This window comes from Populus trichocarpa, chromosome 5 (assembly GCF_000002775.5).
Source record: "Populus trichocarpa isolate Nisqually-1 chromosome 5, P.trichocarpa_v4.1, whole genome shotgun sequence".
Taxonomy (NCBI): Eukaryota; Viridiplantae; Streptophyta; class Magnoliopsida; order Malpighiales; family Salicaceae; genus Populus; species Populus trichocarpa.
Window position 1 is genome coordinate 18331678 of NC_037289.2, and position 12993 is coordinate 18344670.

Consider the following 12993-nt stretch of genomic DNA (forward strand, 5'->3'; position numbering starts at 1 on the left):
GAGTGGCAATGATTCATTAATGTTCAATAATCCTTTTCTTACAACGATTCCTTATTTATCCTAGTTACACAAGGAAAGAAAGGCTGGTGCTATTTAATGATAGATTAGTTATTTTTATTATTTTCTTTCATGTTTGGGCTTAATTAAAACTTTGTTTTGAGCTAGGATCCAAGGCTTGTTTGGATTAGGTAGGCTTTTTAGTTTAGGGTTTTTGGGTCAGTTTTGTATGTGGGTCAGTTCATCCCACAAGGGTAGATTCATTAGGGTTAATTTTTAAGAACTATTTAAACTCATGTAACCAAAATTTCGGCAGCCATTGATGAATATTACTTCTGAATTTTTTCATTTTTAACGTGTAAGAGTGATTCTTGCATTTTTCAATTCTTGAACGAACTGAATTTGACTTATCGAAGATTAATTGGCTTCGTGGCATCATTCTACTTCATTCTAATAATATTGGTGCCTTAAAAAAAGTTTCCATTGTGTTACACTCCTATCAGATATTTTTTCAGCTTTCCGATATCATATCTCAATCTTGATTGTGGGTTGCGTGACCACGTGATCACGAGGTTCGCATCATTTGATATCAGAGCTTGGATCCATTAATCAGGTTATATCCTTTTATTTCTTGTATTTTTTTACCTTCCGTGTTAATTTTTCTTCGTGTTGTCTTTGTTTTGGGTTTGATCTTGTTTCAAATCAGTTTCGGTCAGATTATCTTCTTCCTACATTATTTTTGATTAGTTGCATTGAATTGAGTCTTTTGGGATTAAAAAAAAGTGTCATATTATTCTTTCTTTCTAGAATTTCTTTTTAGAGTAAAAAATAATAATCAGAAAACATTATTTATGACAAAAGGGTTTGTTTCGCTTCTGTTTGCATCCACTTATCAAACCGTATGATAATTGTGTCAAAATTGATATTTTGGTTATTTAGGGTGAAATCGCACAATATATCAATTTTCAACTCATTTGAACATTGTTTTGTTTAGGTTCCAAATTCAGGTTTTAAAGGGGTTGATTCACGTCAGTTGATTCACGTCAGTTTTTTTAAAGGGGTTGATTCACGTCAGTTTCGCGTCTATATATCAAATCAATTTGGAATTAAATCAAATTTGAAATTCTGGTTTTTTGGCATGAATTCGCTCTAAATATCAAATTTCATACCATTTGAAAGTCGTTTTGTTTAGGGTTCTTTTTTTGGTCTAAAGGGGTTTGTTACGTTCGTCAATTGAAAGTCTATGTAATTTTAGATCAGTTTTCAGTCTTCAGTTTCTTCTTACTTTCTTTATTGTCATTAGCTTTTGTTTTAGGTTCTTATATATATATATAAAAAAATACAAAAGGAGTATTACAATCAGGATTTCATGTATTCTGATGAGATATTATGACAAAAGAAGAGGTGGTATTAAAATGAAAGACATGACGTCCCTCTTATGTTTTTTTTAAAAGGCAAACAATGTATCACCTGTAGTGGTAAATAATGTGTAACTTGCATGTGCAAATTTTGGCCATTAGAGATGATGGAATATCAGGCTCCAATTAATTTGACTTATAAAACCTATTTTCAATCATTTTCTTACCTCAAAACACCTCAAAAAACACCTTATAGACCTAAAAACAATTCATTTCTAGCCTTGAACCAACATTTAATCAGTTAAAAATCCAAAAACAAAAACTCAAATGAAAAACAATTGAAACTTAATCTATTTTTATAGCAATATGAGATAGCGAATTGAAGTTTTTCGTGCTCATATCCAAATGAGGTCTTTTTTTTATATTGTTAAGTTTGGTCATTCTTTTTTTAATCTCTTTGTTCAAGTAAAAAAAAAGTTTTATTTTGCTTTTAAGTAAAAAAAGTTTTAATTTGCAAAATTAATTTTTAATCCATCATCATAATATTCCTTGTCATTTTGTATATGTGAGAAAATGCAAATTGAAAGAGATCTCAACATTTAAAACCATGCTAATTTAACTTGAAAGGATAAAATTACAAATAAAACGATCAAAACAAAAAACAACATTGTTGACACTGCTCCTTTTTCCAAATATTTTAGTATATTTGGAAATAAAAACACAACCACAATTTACTGTAATGTATTCTTCCCTCATTCACATTACACGGTGAACGACATTGAAGATTCTACAATGCTTTTTTTTTTATTTAAATTTTGGTCATCTAGCTTTACTTTTTTTTTCAAGTGCATCCTTTAAGTTATATTAGCATGATTATGATTTTATATGCTGGGATTTTCTTCGCATTGTATGTTCTTTCATGTGCAAAGGAAAAATGAATATTTTGGCTTTAGATTAAAGATTGATTTTGCAAAATTAAATTTTATACTAAAAAAATAGGGATTAAAATAAAAAATAAACAAATCATTTTATTAAAACTTATTTTCATGATCATAATCATATTTTAATATAAAAACAACACTTCTAATATTTTTTTAAAAAAATACATGAATAAAGAAATGAAATTTTGATTAAAGAAATGAGTTTTTTCCATAGTTTTAAAACCCGGACTGGCCCGGCGGGTCGACCCGGCCGACCCGGGCCTGAGACCGGTCCGGGTCTAAGTAAAAACCCGCGGGGAAGTTGGCCCGGCGAAACCCGGTCGACCCGGCGAGTCAACCAGGAACCCGGGTAAACCCGGCTGAGACCCGGGCTCTTTTTTTTATATATATATATGGATGCGAAACAATGTAGTTTTTGACTCTCATTTTCTATTTCTATATTTTCTCAGAAACCAAACTGAGAATATCAAACAGAGCAGAGGATTTCAAAGTAAATCATGAAACATTTAAGTACCAATCATTTAATAAAAAGATATCTTTCGCAGCAAGAGAAAGAAATTGTAAAGCCCTTAAATTTCAATTCAAAGAAAACGAAAAGAAGAAAAAATCATAATTTTAAACAGGCATGAAAAACATATAAAATCTCCTTTTGAGCATCAAAAACGTTGTTTCTTATGAAAAAATCATTTTCTTGGAATATCTAAGAAGATATTGACCCTCCAGGTTCGCTCACAACATTCCTATCATCCGTGTATCCACTCAACTAGAGAGCTCACCTCAGCTGTCATATTCACAAAAAAAAAAGCTCATTTTCTTCTTCTTCACAACAGCAGCAGCAACAGCTAGAGAGACAAAGGGAGAGTGGGTGATCTGTGTATATGAGAGGGGAGTTGGAATATAAATGAAGGGATAGATATATGCCACATTATGAAAATGTAGAAAAGTAGTTAGTGTTGATTATTATTGTGTGAATTTTAAATTTCCCAATGCTCCTTTCATTAATTGTTTTAATTTAATTTAATTAAAGTGGTATGCGGATGGAGCTGGGGAGGAGAATTCAAAGAAAAGAAGGCGCTTAAATAAACACTAGCATTTAATGCTTTGACTTAATACTGACATACTATGTGAGGTTTCGTGGAGGGTGAGAATGTCTTCTGTAGACCTCTGGTTCAATAAATGGCAGATAAAAAGAATAAGTTTGGCTTTTTTTTTTTGTTGACTCGGGCCCGTGACCCGATTATTAGATCGGGTCAACTACCGGGTTGAGTTTTAAAATTATGATTTTTTCCTCTTGAATTCAAGTCATTAGAATTTTATGAATATTTATTTTAAATAGCATTAGTTTTTATTCGATAAATCATACTGTTTATAAAAAAAGACATAAGGGTATTGATAGAAAACTCTCTTCCAAAGACTTAAACCCTAGAATTCACATTTACAGTCGCACGTCCCCTTCCCCCTCTCCACCCTTCTCTCTCGATCTCCTTCACAGTTCCACCATAGCCCACCCTTAAGATTTGCGTTCTTTTCTTAAAACATGAAGTTGATATTATTTCTAATATATAAAAGAGAACATGTTTAGTGTTTTCGGATAAATTTTAAATGCAACAAACTTATTTGAATAAACTCATATCTTTTTTTTATGATTATATTTATATATATTATTGAGTATTTAAAATTATCCAATCCATTTTATGATTTTACTTTGGTTTTGCCTCTTATTCTATAAAAATCAATCGAAATTGAATTTTAAAAACCCATTAAAAAACCGATAAGTTTTGCCGGTTTTTCTTTTTAAAAACCAAATTAAACCAAACTAAAACGAATTGTTAAACTAGTTTTTGGTTAGTTCCTATTCTATATATATACTAGTTGCTATGCCCGCATGTTGCTGTCGGCTTATGGCATGCTTGTGCGTTGTCATGGATTTGTAAAAAAAATCATAATTGTTTTTTTAAAAAAACATTATATGGAGAAACACTATTGCAATCCACAATATTTTCAAGAAAAATTAAATTACAAAATTAAATTTTCAACCAGCTAAATATTAAAAAAATAAAATAGACAAAGATAATTTTGAAAAAAAAATCATGTAGGGAAACACTGCAGCAATCTATAGTGTTTTGTGAGGAAATATATAATTATAATTCTCAACCAACTCAATATTAAAAAATTAAAATCAATAAAGATAATTTTGAAAAAAATCATAAAAAAAACGAAAGGGAAAAAAAACTATGCAGGAAAACACTTTAGCAATCTATAGTATTTCTTGAGAAAATCTACAGTTGTAATTTTCAACCAGCTCAATATTAAAAATAATAAAATCGATAAAGACAATTTTGAAAAAAATTATAACAAAAAAAATCATGTGGGGAAACACTTTAGCAATCAACGTTGTTTTAAAGAAAAAAACTACAAAGCTAAATTTTCAATTAGCTCAGTATGAAAAAAATAAATTCGACAAAGATAATTTTGAAAAAAAATTGATAAAAAGACATGTGGGGAAATACTGTAGCAAGAAAAAATCATGTGGGGAAACACTGTAGCAATCCACAATGTTTTTTGTTCAAGAAAAAAACTACAAAGCTAAATTATCAACCAGCTCAATATGAAAAAAAACTAAAATTGACAAAGACAGTTCTGGAAAAAAAAAACAAAGAAAAAATAAAAAAAACCATATGGGGAAACACTGTAGCAATTAACAGTGTTTTAAAGAAAAAACTACAGAACTAAATTCTCAACCAGCTCAATATTTAAAAAATAAAATTGACAAAAATAATTCTAAAAAAACACAAAAAAACAAAAAAAAAAGACAATTTTCGAAAAAAAGCAAAAAAGCAAAAACAAAAACAAAAACAAAAAAAAAACATGTGGAGAAAGCTAAAGCTAAATTCTCAACCAGCTCAATATTAAAAAAAATAAATTCAACAAAGATAATTTAAAAAAAAAACATGTGGAGAAATATTGTACCGAAAGAAAAACCATGTGGGAGAAATACTGTAGTAATATATAATGTTTTTTTTATATAAAAAAACTACAAAACTAAATTCTCAACCAGCTCAATATGAAAAAAAAAAACCAAAAATGACAATTTTGAAAAAAACAAATCATAAAAAGAAAGAAAGAAAATCATATAAGGAAACATTGTAGCAATTCATAATTTTTTTTTAAATGACAGAGCTAAATTCTCAACTAGTTTAATATTAGAAAAAAATCAGTAAAAATAATTTAAAAAAAAACATATAATTTTTTTTTTAAAAAGAAGTCAATTATGAGAAAAAAAAACATGTAAACAAAACAAAAAACAAAAAAAATATTAGTATAATGAAAACAAAAAGCGTGGGGAAGCTATATAATACCCCACTCCTTTTTAGAGTATTGTTAATTAATATATATATATATATATATATATATATATATATATATATTCTTATCTGTTATTTTTTTTATTATTATCAAAACCCGAACCGATGCGCGCCCCTTCCGCTAGATGGAGCTCCAAAATATCTCTTGTCAAGGCCAAAACCGTAACTCTCGTCCCAGAAGGAAGAAAAAGAAAGGAAACTTTTAAACCTAAACTGTAACCGCAGAGCCATCAGAAGATTCAGAACAATATGGACCACATGAAATTGCCAAATGCATGGCCCAGAAGCAGCCAACTGTCTTTGTGTTTAATTATTTAACATTATCAGATATTGAAACGTGTGTTGATATAAAAATAAATTTTTAAAATTAAAAAATATTATTTTATTATATTTCTAGAAAAAAAAAACTTTTAAACACCAACTTAATTCTTCACCGTATTTAAAATATAAAAAGGGAAACAAGTTCGAGGAGGAGCACCTGTAAGCTATAAGTCAGAACCTCCATTCCCACCTTATGTTTCCGCCTATATAAAAAAAAAAACCTGCTCCTCCCTCCATCTACAGGATTGTTATTTTAAAACGCTTCCGTTTCGATCCCCTCTCTCCTTAAATTATAAATCCTCTGTCATTCTTGAAATCTTGCTAACTCATTTTTACTCGGACGCACTACTCAACGAAGCCAGCCAGCCCGCCCGGTAATAAAACTTTCATCGTTCAATGTTATCAGATTTTTGCTACAATCTCTTTTAATAGTATTTATTTATTTGTTTTATGTTAGAGATCACATGCCCTTTTGATATTTGTAATTATGGTGTTTGTTTTCTTGCATCCTTCTTTCTTTCTCAATTTTGTTGAGCTGTTGCAGTTATTCATTGTTACTAATACTTTTTTATTTATTTAATTTCACTGGATACATAGATAGATAGATAATCCATGGAGCATCATTTTGTTGTTGATGATATCTTTTCTTTTGATCGTTACAAGGCATCAACCCAGACAAAATAATGAATGTTGTTTTTTGTTTGTTTTCAGGACCCAGAAAGATTTGGTAGAATCAGGGGCTATAGTTGAAAGATGATTCCATATATAGTTGCTATCCTGGTTCCCCTTATAATTACTCTTCTCTATCAAAAATCAAAGAATGCAAAGAAACGTGGGGTGCCTGTTGATGTCGGTGGGGAACCGGGATATGCGATTCGGAACGCTCAATTTCCAACCCTCTTGGAAACTGCATGGGAAGGTGTCTCCACTCTTGCTCAACTTTTTGAGATGGCGTGCAAGAAACATGGACATAAATGCTTGCTTGGAACGAGGACATTAATCTCAAAGGACACTGAAGTTTCTGCCAATGGAAGGTCTTTTGAGAAGCTTCATTTGGGAGAGTATGAGTGGCTGACCTATGGGCAAGTGTTTGAAAAAGTGTGCAATTTTGCTTCTGGCTTAGCTCACCTAGGGCTTAGAAGTGAGGAACGTGTTGCGATATTTGCTGATACAAGAGCAGAGTGGTTTATTTCCTTGCAGGTGCTCATTCTTTTGTGAATATCATGTTTATATATTCACACATTGCAATTTCTTTTTCAAGGAGCATGTTATATGGAAAGTGATGCAAGGGAGCTTGAGTTTTTATCAAGTATATTTCTCTACAGAACTCTTTGGAATTCACATTCCTTTATCTAGTTGATGAACGGAATGTGTAGGTGTATTACTTTCAGCAGGCCAAAATCCAGCCTATGCCTCACATAATAACCTGAGTTGCTGATGGGTTTATCTCGTATCAGGGTTGCTTTAGGCGCAATGTCTCTGTGGTTACCATCTACGCATCTTTGGGCGAGGAAGCACTTTGCTATTCATTAAATGAGGTTCTCTCTCTCACTCTCTCTAGTCAATGCTCCAATTCGCTAGATAGGATTTACCCCAAACACTTCCACATTGCTGTAACCCTATTTGCTGGACACTGAATGATTGACTGCAGGTAGCATGCTGGTATAAATTTTTACTCGTCTGATTGCAGCATATTTCTGAATTTTAATTTTGAGTTTGCTTCTCTCCAGACAGAAGTTACAGCTGTGATTTGTGGGGCCAAAGAACTGAAAAAGCTTGCAGAAGTAAGCGGACAGCTTGAAACAGTAAAATACATCATATGTATGGATGATGAAACTCCATCAAGTGCATCATCTATGGCGCAGAGTGGTCGCTGGAGAGTTGTGTCAGTAGCTGATGTGGAGAAACTTGGACGAGAAAATCCAGTTGATGCTGCTTTACCTCTATCAGAAGATGTTGCAGTTATAATGTACACAAGTGGGAGTACTGGGCTGCCTAAGGTTAGGAGAATCTATTGCATGATGTGCATCTTCCACTTCATCTTTAGCTTGTTCAACTTCACCATTTTGCATCTTAGTTGGTTTCTCATTGGTTAGTTGTTGACTGAGGAGTAACTTGGATCTGTATGCGGTGTTTGAATTGATTATGTGAGGAATCTATATTTACCAAGGTTCTAAGCATCCTCCTAACCTCCTCTCCAAACTAGTTTACTCCTTGGCTGTTTACATTGATGAGAAGTTGGCTCTGACTTAAAGCTCAAAGGCTCCATGAAAGGTCACATTCCATATGTTTGACTTGTACATAGCATAGCAGACTAACAATGATCCATCTATTTTATGCCTCAATTGAGGATATTTGCTCGCATCCTAGGTATTGCTAAGCCCGTGCTGGTGCTTATGGTTCTTGACATTCAGGATTGACATGCTATGAGAATTTATGTTAAAGACTTCATTTAGAAGCACTACCATAGAATATATTGATTTACCTTCTTATAGTGTTTAGAGTTTTAAGTAAGAATTACCGATCCCCATCTATGTTTTTGGCATTTTCAATAATTATACAACCCCATATCAGAGCTTACTGATTAGTTATTTATCTATTATGTCCACTCTGTACAGGGTGTAATGATGACACATGGTAATGTCCTAGCTGTAGTTTCTTCTGTCAGGACAATTGTTACTGGCCTTGAAGACAAGGATGTTTATCTGGCTTACCTACCATTGGCTCATATCCTTGAAATAGCGGCTGAGGTATGGAGCATTTATCCAGTTTACATAACCACAGTAGCTATATGCCTTCTCATATCCCCTAGTACATTCATACACACAAGTATATACATGCTTCACCTCACTGTTTATGTTACAGAATGTAGTTGCAGGTGCTGGAAGTGCTATAGGATATGGAACCCCAATGACACTCACTGATACATCAAACAAGATCAAAAGGGGAACAAAGGGGGATGCTACTGTCTTAAGGCCAACTGTAATGGCAGCTGTTCCAGCAATTCTTGATCGTGTTCGAGATGGTGTGCAGAAGAAGGTTAGGGAATTTTGACAAGTTCTCATTTCTGCCCGCTTCTCTCTCTCTCTCTCTCTCTCTCTCACACACACACACACACGCGCGCGCGCGCGCGGTTCTGAATGACTTCTCCCTGAAAACGTTGGTTATTAAAATATATTTGACATTTCAGGTTGATGCAAAGGGTGGCCTTACCAAAAAATTGTTTGATTTTGCATATGCTCGTCGAATATCTGCAATTAATGGTAGTTGGTTTGGCGCTAGGGGCATAGAATTGCTTCTGTGGAACTTCCTGGTGTTTAGAAAGGTTCGGGCAGTTTTGGGAGGTCGCATCCGCTTTTTGCTTTCTGGTGGTGCTCCTCTTTCCGGTGATACTCAAAGATTTATCAACATTTGCCTTGGGTTAGTATGGCCTTAGCAGATTTTTGTGTATCTTTATGTATAAATGATCTATTATTAACCATGTAACTGAGATATTTAATCATGCTAATGTTTTGAAAAATTATATTTCCGTCCCTGAACATTGTTTATTTCAGTAACATTGAAAAAGGGCTACAAAATTACCAAGCGAAGCATCAGAAGATAATTACAGCATGGCATCATGGTTATAACCCCTCCTGCAGTTGCAATTTTCATTTCTAAATTCATGCAACGTGGCAGATGAGATTTTGAGCCCTAAGTCACTTCTTTATTTCAATTCTATTTTACGACTTAAATATAAAAGATGGGCTTCCACTTAGAAAAGAGAACTTGTGTATTTACTTGAAGACTCAAGTTTAATGGTTGTTTTTTAGATCCTAACATGCAAAAATGTTTAGCTGTTTAGATGCATGATTAGATGAATCTAACCTCATCTTTCACTATGATTACTATCACAAACATCAATGACTGCCCACATTATCAGGGCTTATCATTTTTTACCAGGCCTTTCTCCACTCTTTACGTTTTGGTTTATTGTTTTTCTTTTTTCTGCCCCTGACCAACATCAATGGATTCATACAGGGCTCCAATATGCCAAGGTTATGGTCTCACAGAGACTTGTGCTGGTGGGACATTTTCTGAGTTTGATGATCCATCTGTTGGTCGAGTTGGTAATCCAGTCCCTTGCTCATATATTAAGGTAAGCTATGATTAAAAATTTAAATATCAATTTTGAAATAGCTCATGCTGATCTGTTCAGAAATTCCCAAGTCATGAACAACGATCTGCTTAAGTTGGAAATATATGTCATGAGTCTCCATACATGACATTGGGGTGCTTTTAAGCAGTGATTTTGTGGGTATCCACATGTATTGCCATATCCTCTGAGATTTTGGCCTTCTGGGGCTAGCTCAGGAAAGAAGTGGAGTTTGAGTTTTGATCTTAGGTTTTTGTTGTTGGCTGATGTTCTATGTTGATTTCCAATGGTTATTCTAGAATCCTGGTTTTCACATAATTGCAATATATTTTTACGCTAGGAGTTCCTGTCAATTAATGGATAAACATGCCTTCTTGTTTAAACATTATCATTTAGTGTTGTTTATATGATGCTTTGCCATTAATTCAATGTTGGATCATCTTGTCTCACTGTTATATGTCAGTGAATGAACTCTTAAATTTTAATAATGTAACGTGTTCCTTTTCAGTTAATAGATTGGCCTGAAGGTGGGTATTTAATTAGCAATTCACCAATGCCTCGTGGGGAAATAGTTATTGGTGGTCCAAATGTTACGTTGGGATACTTTAAAAATGAAGCAAAAACAAAAGAGGTGTACAAGGTAACATATCAAAGATTCATGCCAGTGTTTATCTTATAGAACCATGTGCTGAAGGAAAAATGTCGACATAAGTTTGACTATGCTTTTTTTTTTTTTTTTTGTGAAAAGGTTGATGAGAGAGGAATGAGGTGGTTTTATACAGGTGATATAGGACAATTTCACGCTGATGGTTGCCTTGAGATAATTGACCGTAAAAAGGATATAGTCAAGCTTCAACATGGGGAATATATCTCCTTAGGAAAGGTATCGGTATATATCATAAAATGCTATTTTCCATCACATTTTTGTTGGGACTAACATTTTCCTTACAGGTTGAGGCTGCACTTGTCGTGAGCCCCTATGTTGAGAATATAATGCTGGATGCGGATCCATTTCATAGTTACTGTGTAGCCCTTGTAGTGGCGGCGCAACCTGCTCTAGAAGAATGGGCTTCAAAGAAGGGAATTGCATTTACTGATTTTGCGGAGTTGTGTGAGAAAGAAGAAACAATAAAAGAACTGCAGGCATCACTTTTGAAGGTATGCCTTTCTGATCATGTTTTAGCTTCTAGAATTGAAAAGGGTGCCAGTGGATGTTTAGCTTATATTTTTTACCCATTTCAATGTTTATGGCACAAAGTACTAGAAAAACTTGAAAAGCAACATTTGTGCAACACTCTTGAAGTCTCCTGTTCAAATAATAAAGCAACTGGATACCAAAATATGCTCATGAAATACGACTGGCAAGATTTTAAGAGATGAGACTTTTGTAGAGCCTTTATTTGAATTTATCAGGTATAAAATGGTTATGAATAAAATTTCTGACCAACTTGTAAAGAAATGTGGTGGTTTTAGTTTCATCCATTCTGAGTGTTGCCAAAATTGGGGTCCAACATTTGCCTTGCTCATAAAGCACTTCTGACCATGCATTTGTTTTGTAAGAACTTTTGCACATCAGATAGAAAACCATAGTATTTCAGATAAGCTAGTCTTAGATGGTTGTATTATCTAGATTGTGATGCACAATCAATGTTCCCCGATGTGGGAGTTTCAAAGACTGCATTGAAAGTATTCTTAGGAATTGTCTTAATGCCTGGCGGAGCACTTGCCCTTGCCTGCTAGCTCAAGATTTTACCACCGTAACTCCCTTCTACGAGCAGCAAAAGAGGGGCAGTCTTTTTCAGCTATGCAACTTTTCCGCCTTCTTCACAATAATGCTCCAGATATTGTAGAATGTGTGCCTGATTTTTTTTTTTTTATCATTATCTTTTCAATGTTTTAAGTTTTCCTGTTTTATTAATTTGCAGGCAGCAAAGGCAGCACGATTGGAGAAGCTTGAGATCCCAACAAAGATCAAATTGCTTTCTGATCCATGGACTCCTGAAACTGGCCTAGTCACTGCAGCTCTCAAGCTTAAGAGAGAGGCCGTTAGGAAGGCTTTCTTTGAAGAACTCTCGAAGTTATATGAATCTTGAGTTAGAAACTCTCGAAGTTCTTACACACGTATCCTGCAATAAATTTTCTTATATATTTACTGGTATTACTTTTTGGTAAAGATCAGAAACGGTGAGCTTTAAGAGCCCTTCAATTTGATGCCCCTCTCCCAAGCATTTTACTGATATTACGAACTTGAAAAAGCACAGGCCTTGGGCCCTGAAGTAGAGCGCACCACAAGAGAGTGAAGAGACCTCATCAAGTAGGCAATAATTCGTGGCTAAAAAATATCAACAACTATTACTACAATTTGTAGGTACTTCACTGTAATCACGTCCGTCCATGGTAGGCCCACCGATACCGTGTATGTATGGATGAGAGATAGTTTAAGTTTTTTTTTTTTTTTTTTAAAATAAAAAGCATATTTTTTTAGTTTTTAAAGGTATGATTTATATTTAAAAAGGATTGTATTTTTGAAAAAAAACCACCATAACGACTCCAATGCTCCAACTTTTAATTGATGATACAAGTAAATTACAAATCCTTCCCTAAAATCAACTATTCACATAAAAAAAAGTGTTTAGAGTTTCCACAAAAAAAAAAAAATACTAATTATCCTTACTAATTATCCTCAATAATTGGTAAGCATAATTAATAAAAGCAAGCAATTAAGGTTCTGGGCAACAATGAACAATTTAAATTACAATTGGGGATTCTTTTAATGTTTTCAAATAAACAATAATAAAAGGTTTTTCACTTTCAAAATCATATTTTTTATGTTGGTTATTATCGATTAAAGAAAAATCAATCAATTTTTTAGGGTT

General features: G+C 33.4%; 1 protein-coding gene across 1 annotated transcript; it reads left to right on the forward strand.

Annotated features, from left to right (window-relative positions):
• Positions 1 to 6134: 6134 nt before the first annotated feature.
• LOC7469154 (long chain acyl-CoA synthetase 9, chloroplastic) lies at positions 6135 to 12354 on the forward strand. The gene is made up of 12 exons (XM_002306599.4): positions 6135 to 6356; positions 6694 to 7182; positions 7440 to 7520; positions 7713 to 7982; positions 8601 to 8732; positions 8848 to 9021; positions 9173 to 9402; positions 10003 to 10120; positions 10626 to 10757; positions 10866 to 11000; positions 11069 to 11275; positions 12043 to 12354. The coding sequence occupies exons 2-12, from the start codon at positions 6736 to 6738 to the stop codon at positions 12208 to 12210; spliced, it is 2094 nt and encodes a 697-aa protein (XP_002306635.4). The 5' UTR covers positions 6135 to 6356; positions 6694 to 6735; the 3' UTR covers positions 12211 to 12354.
• Positions 12355 to 12993: the final 639 nt, after the last annotated feature.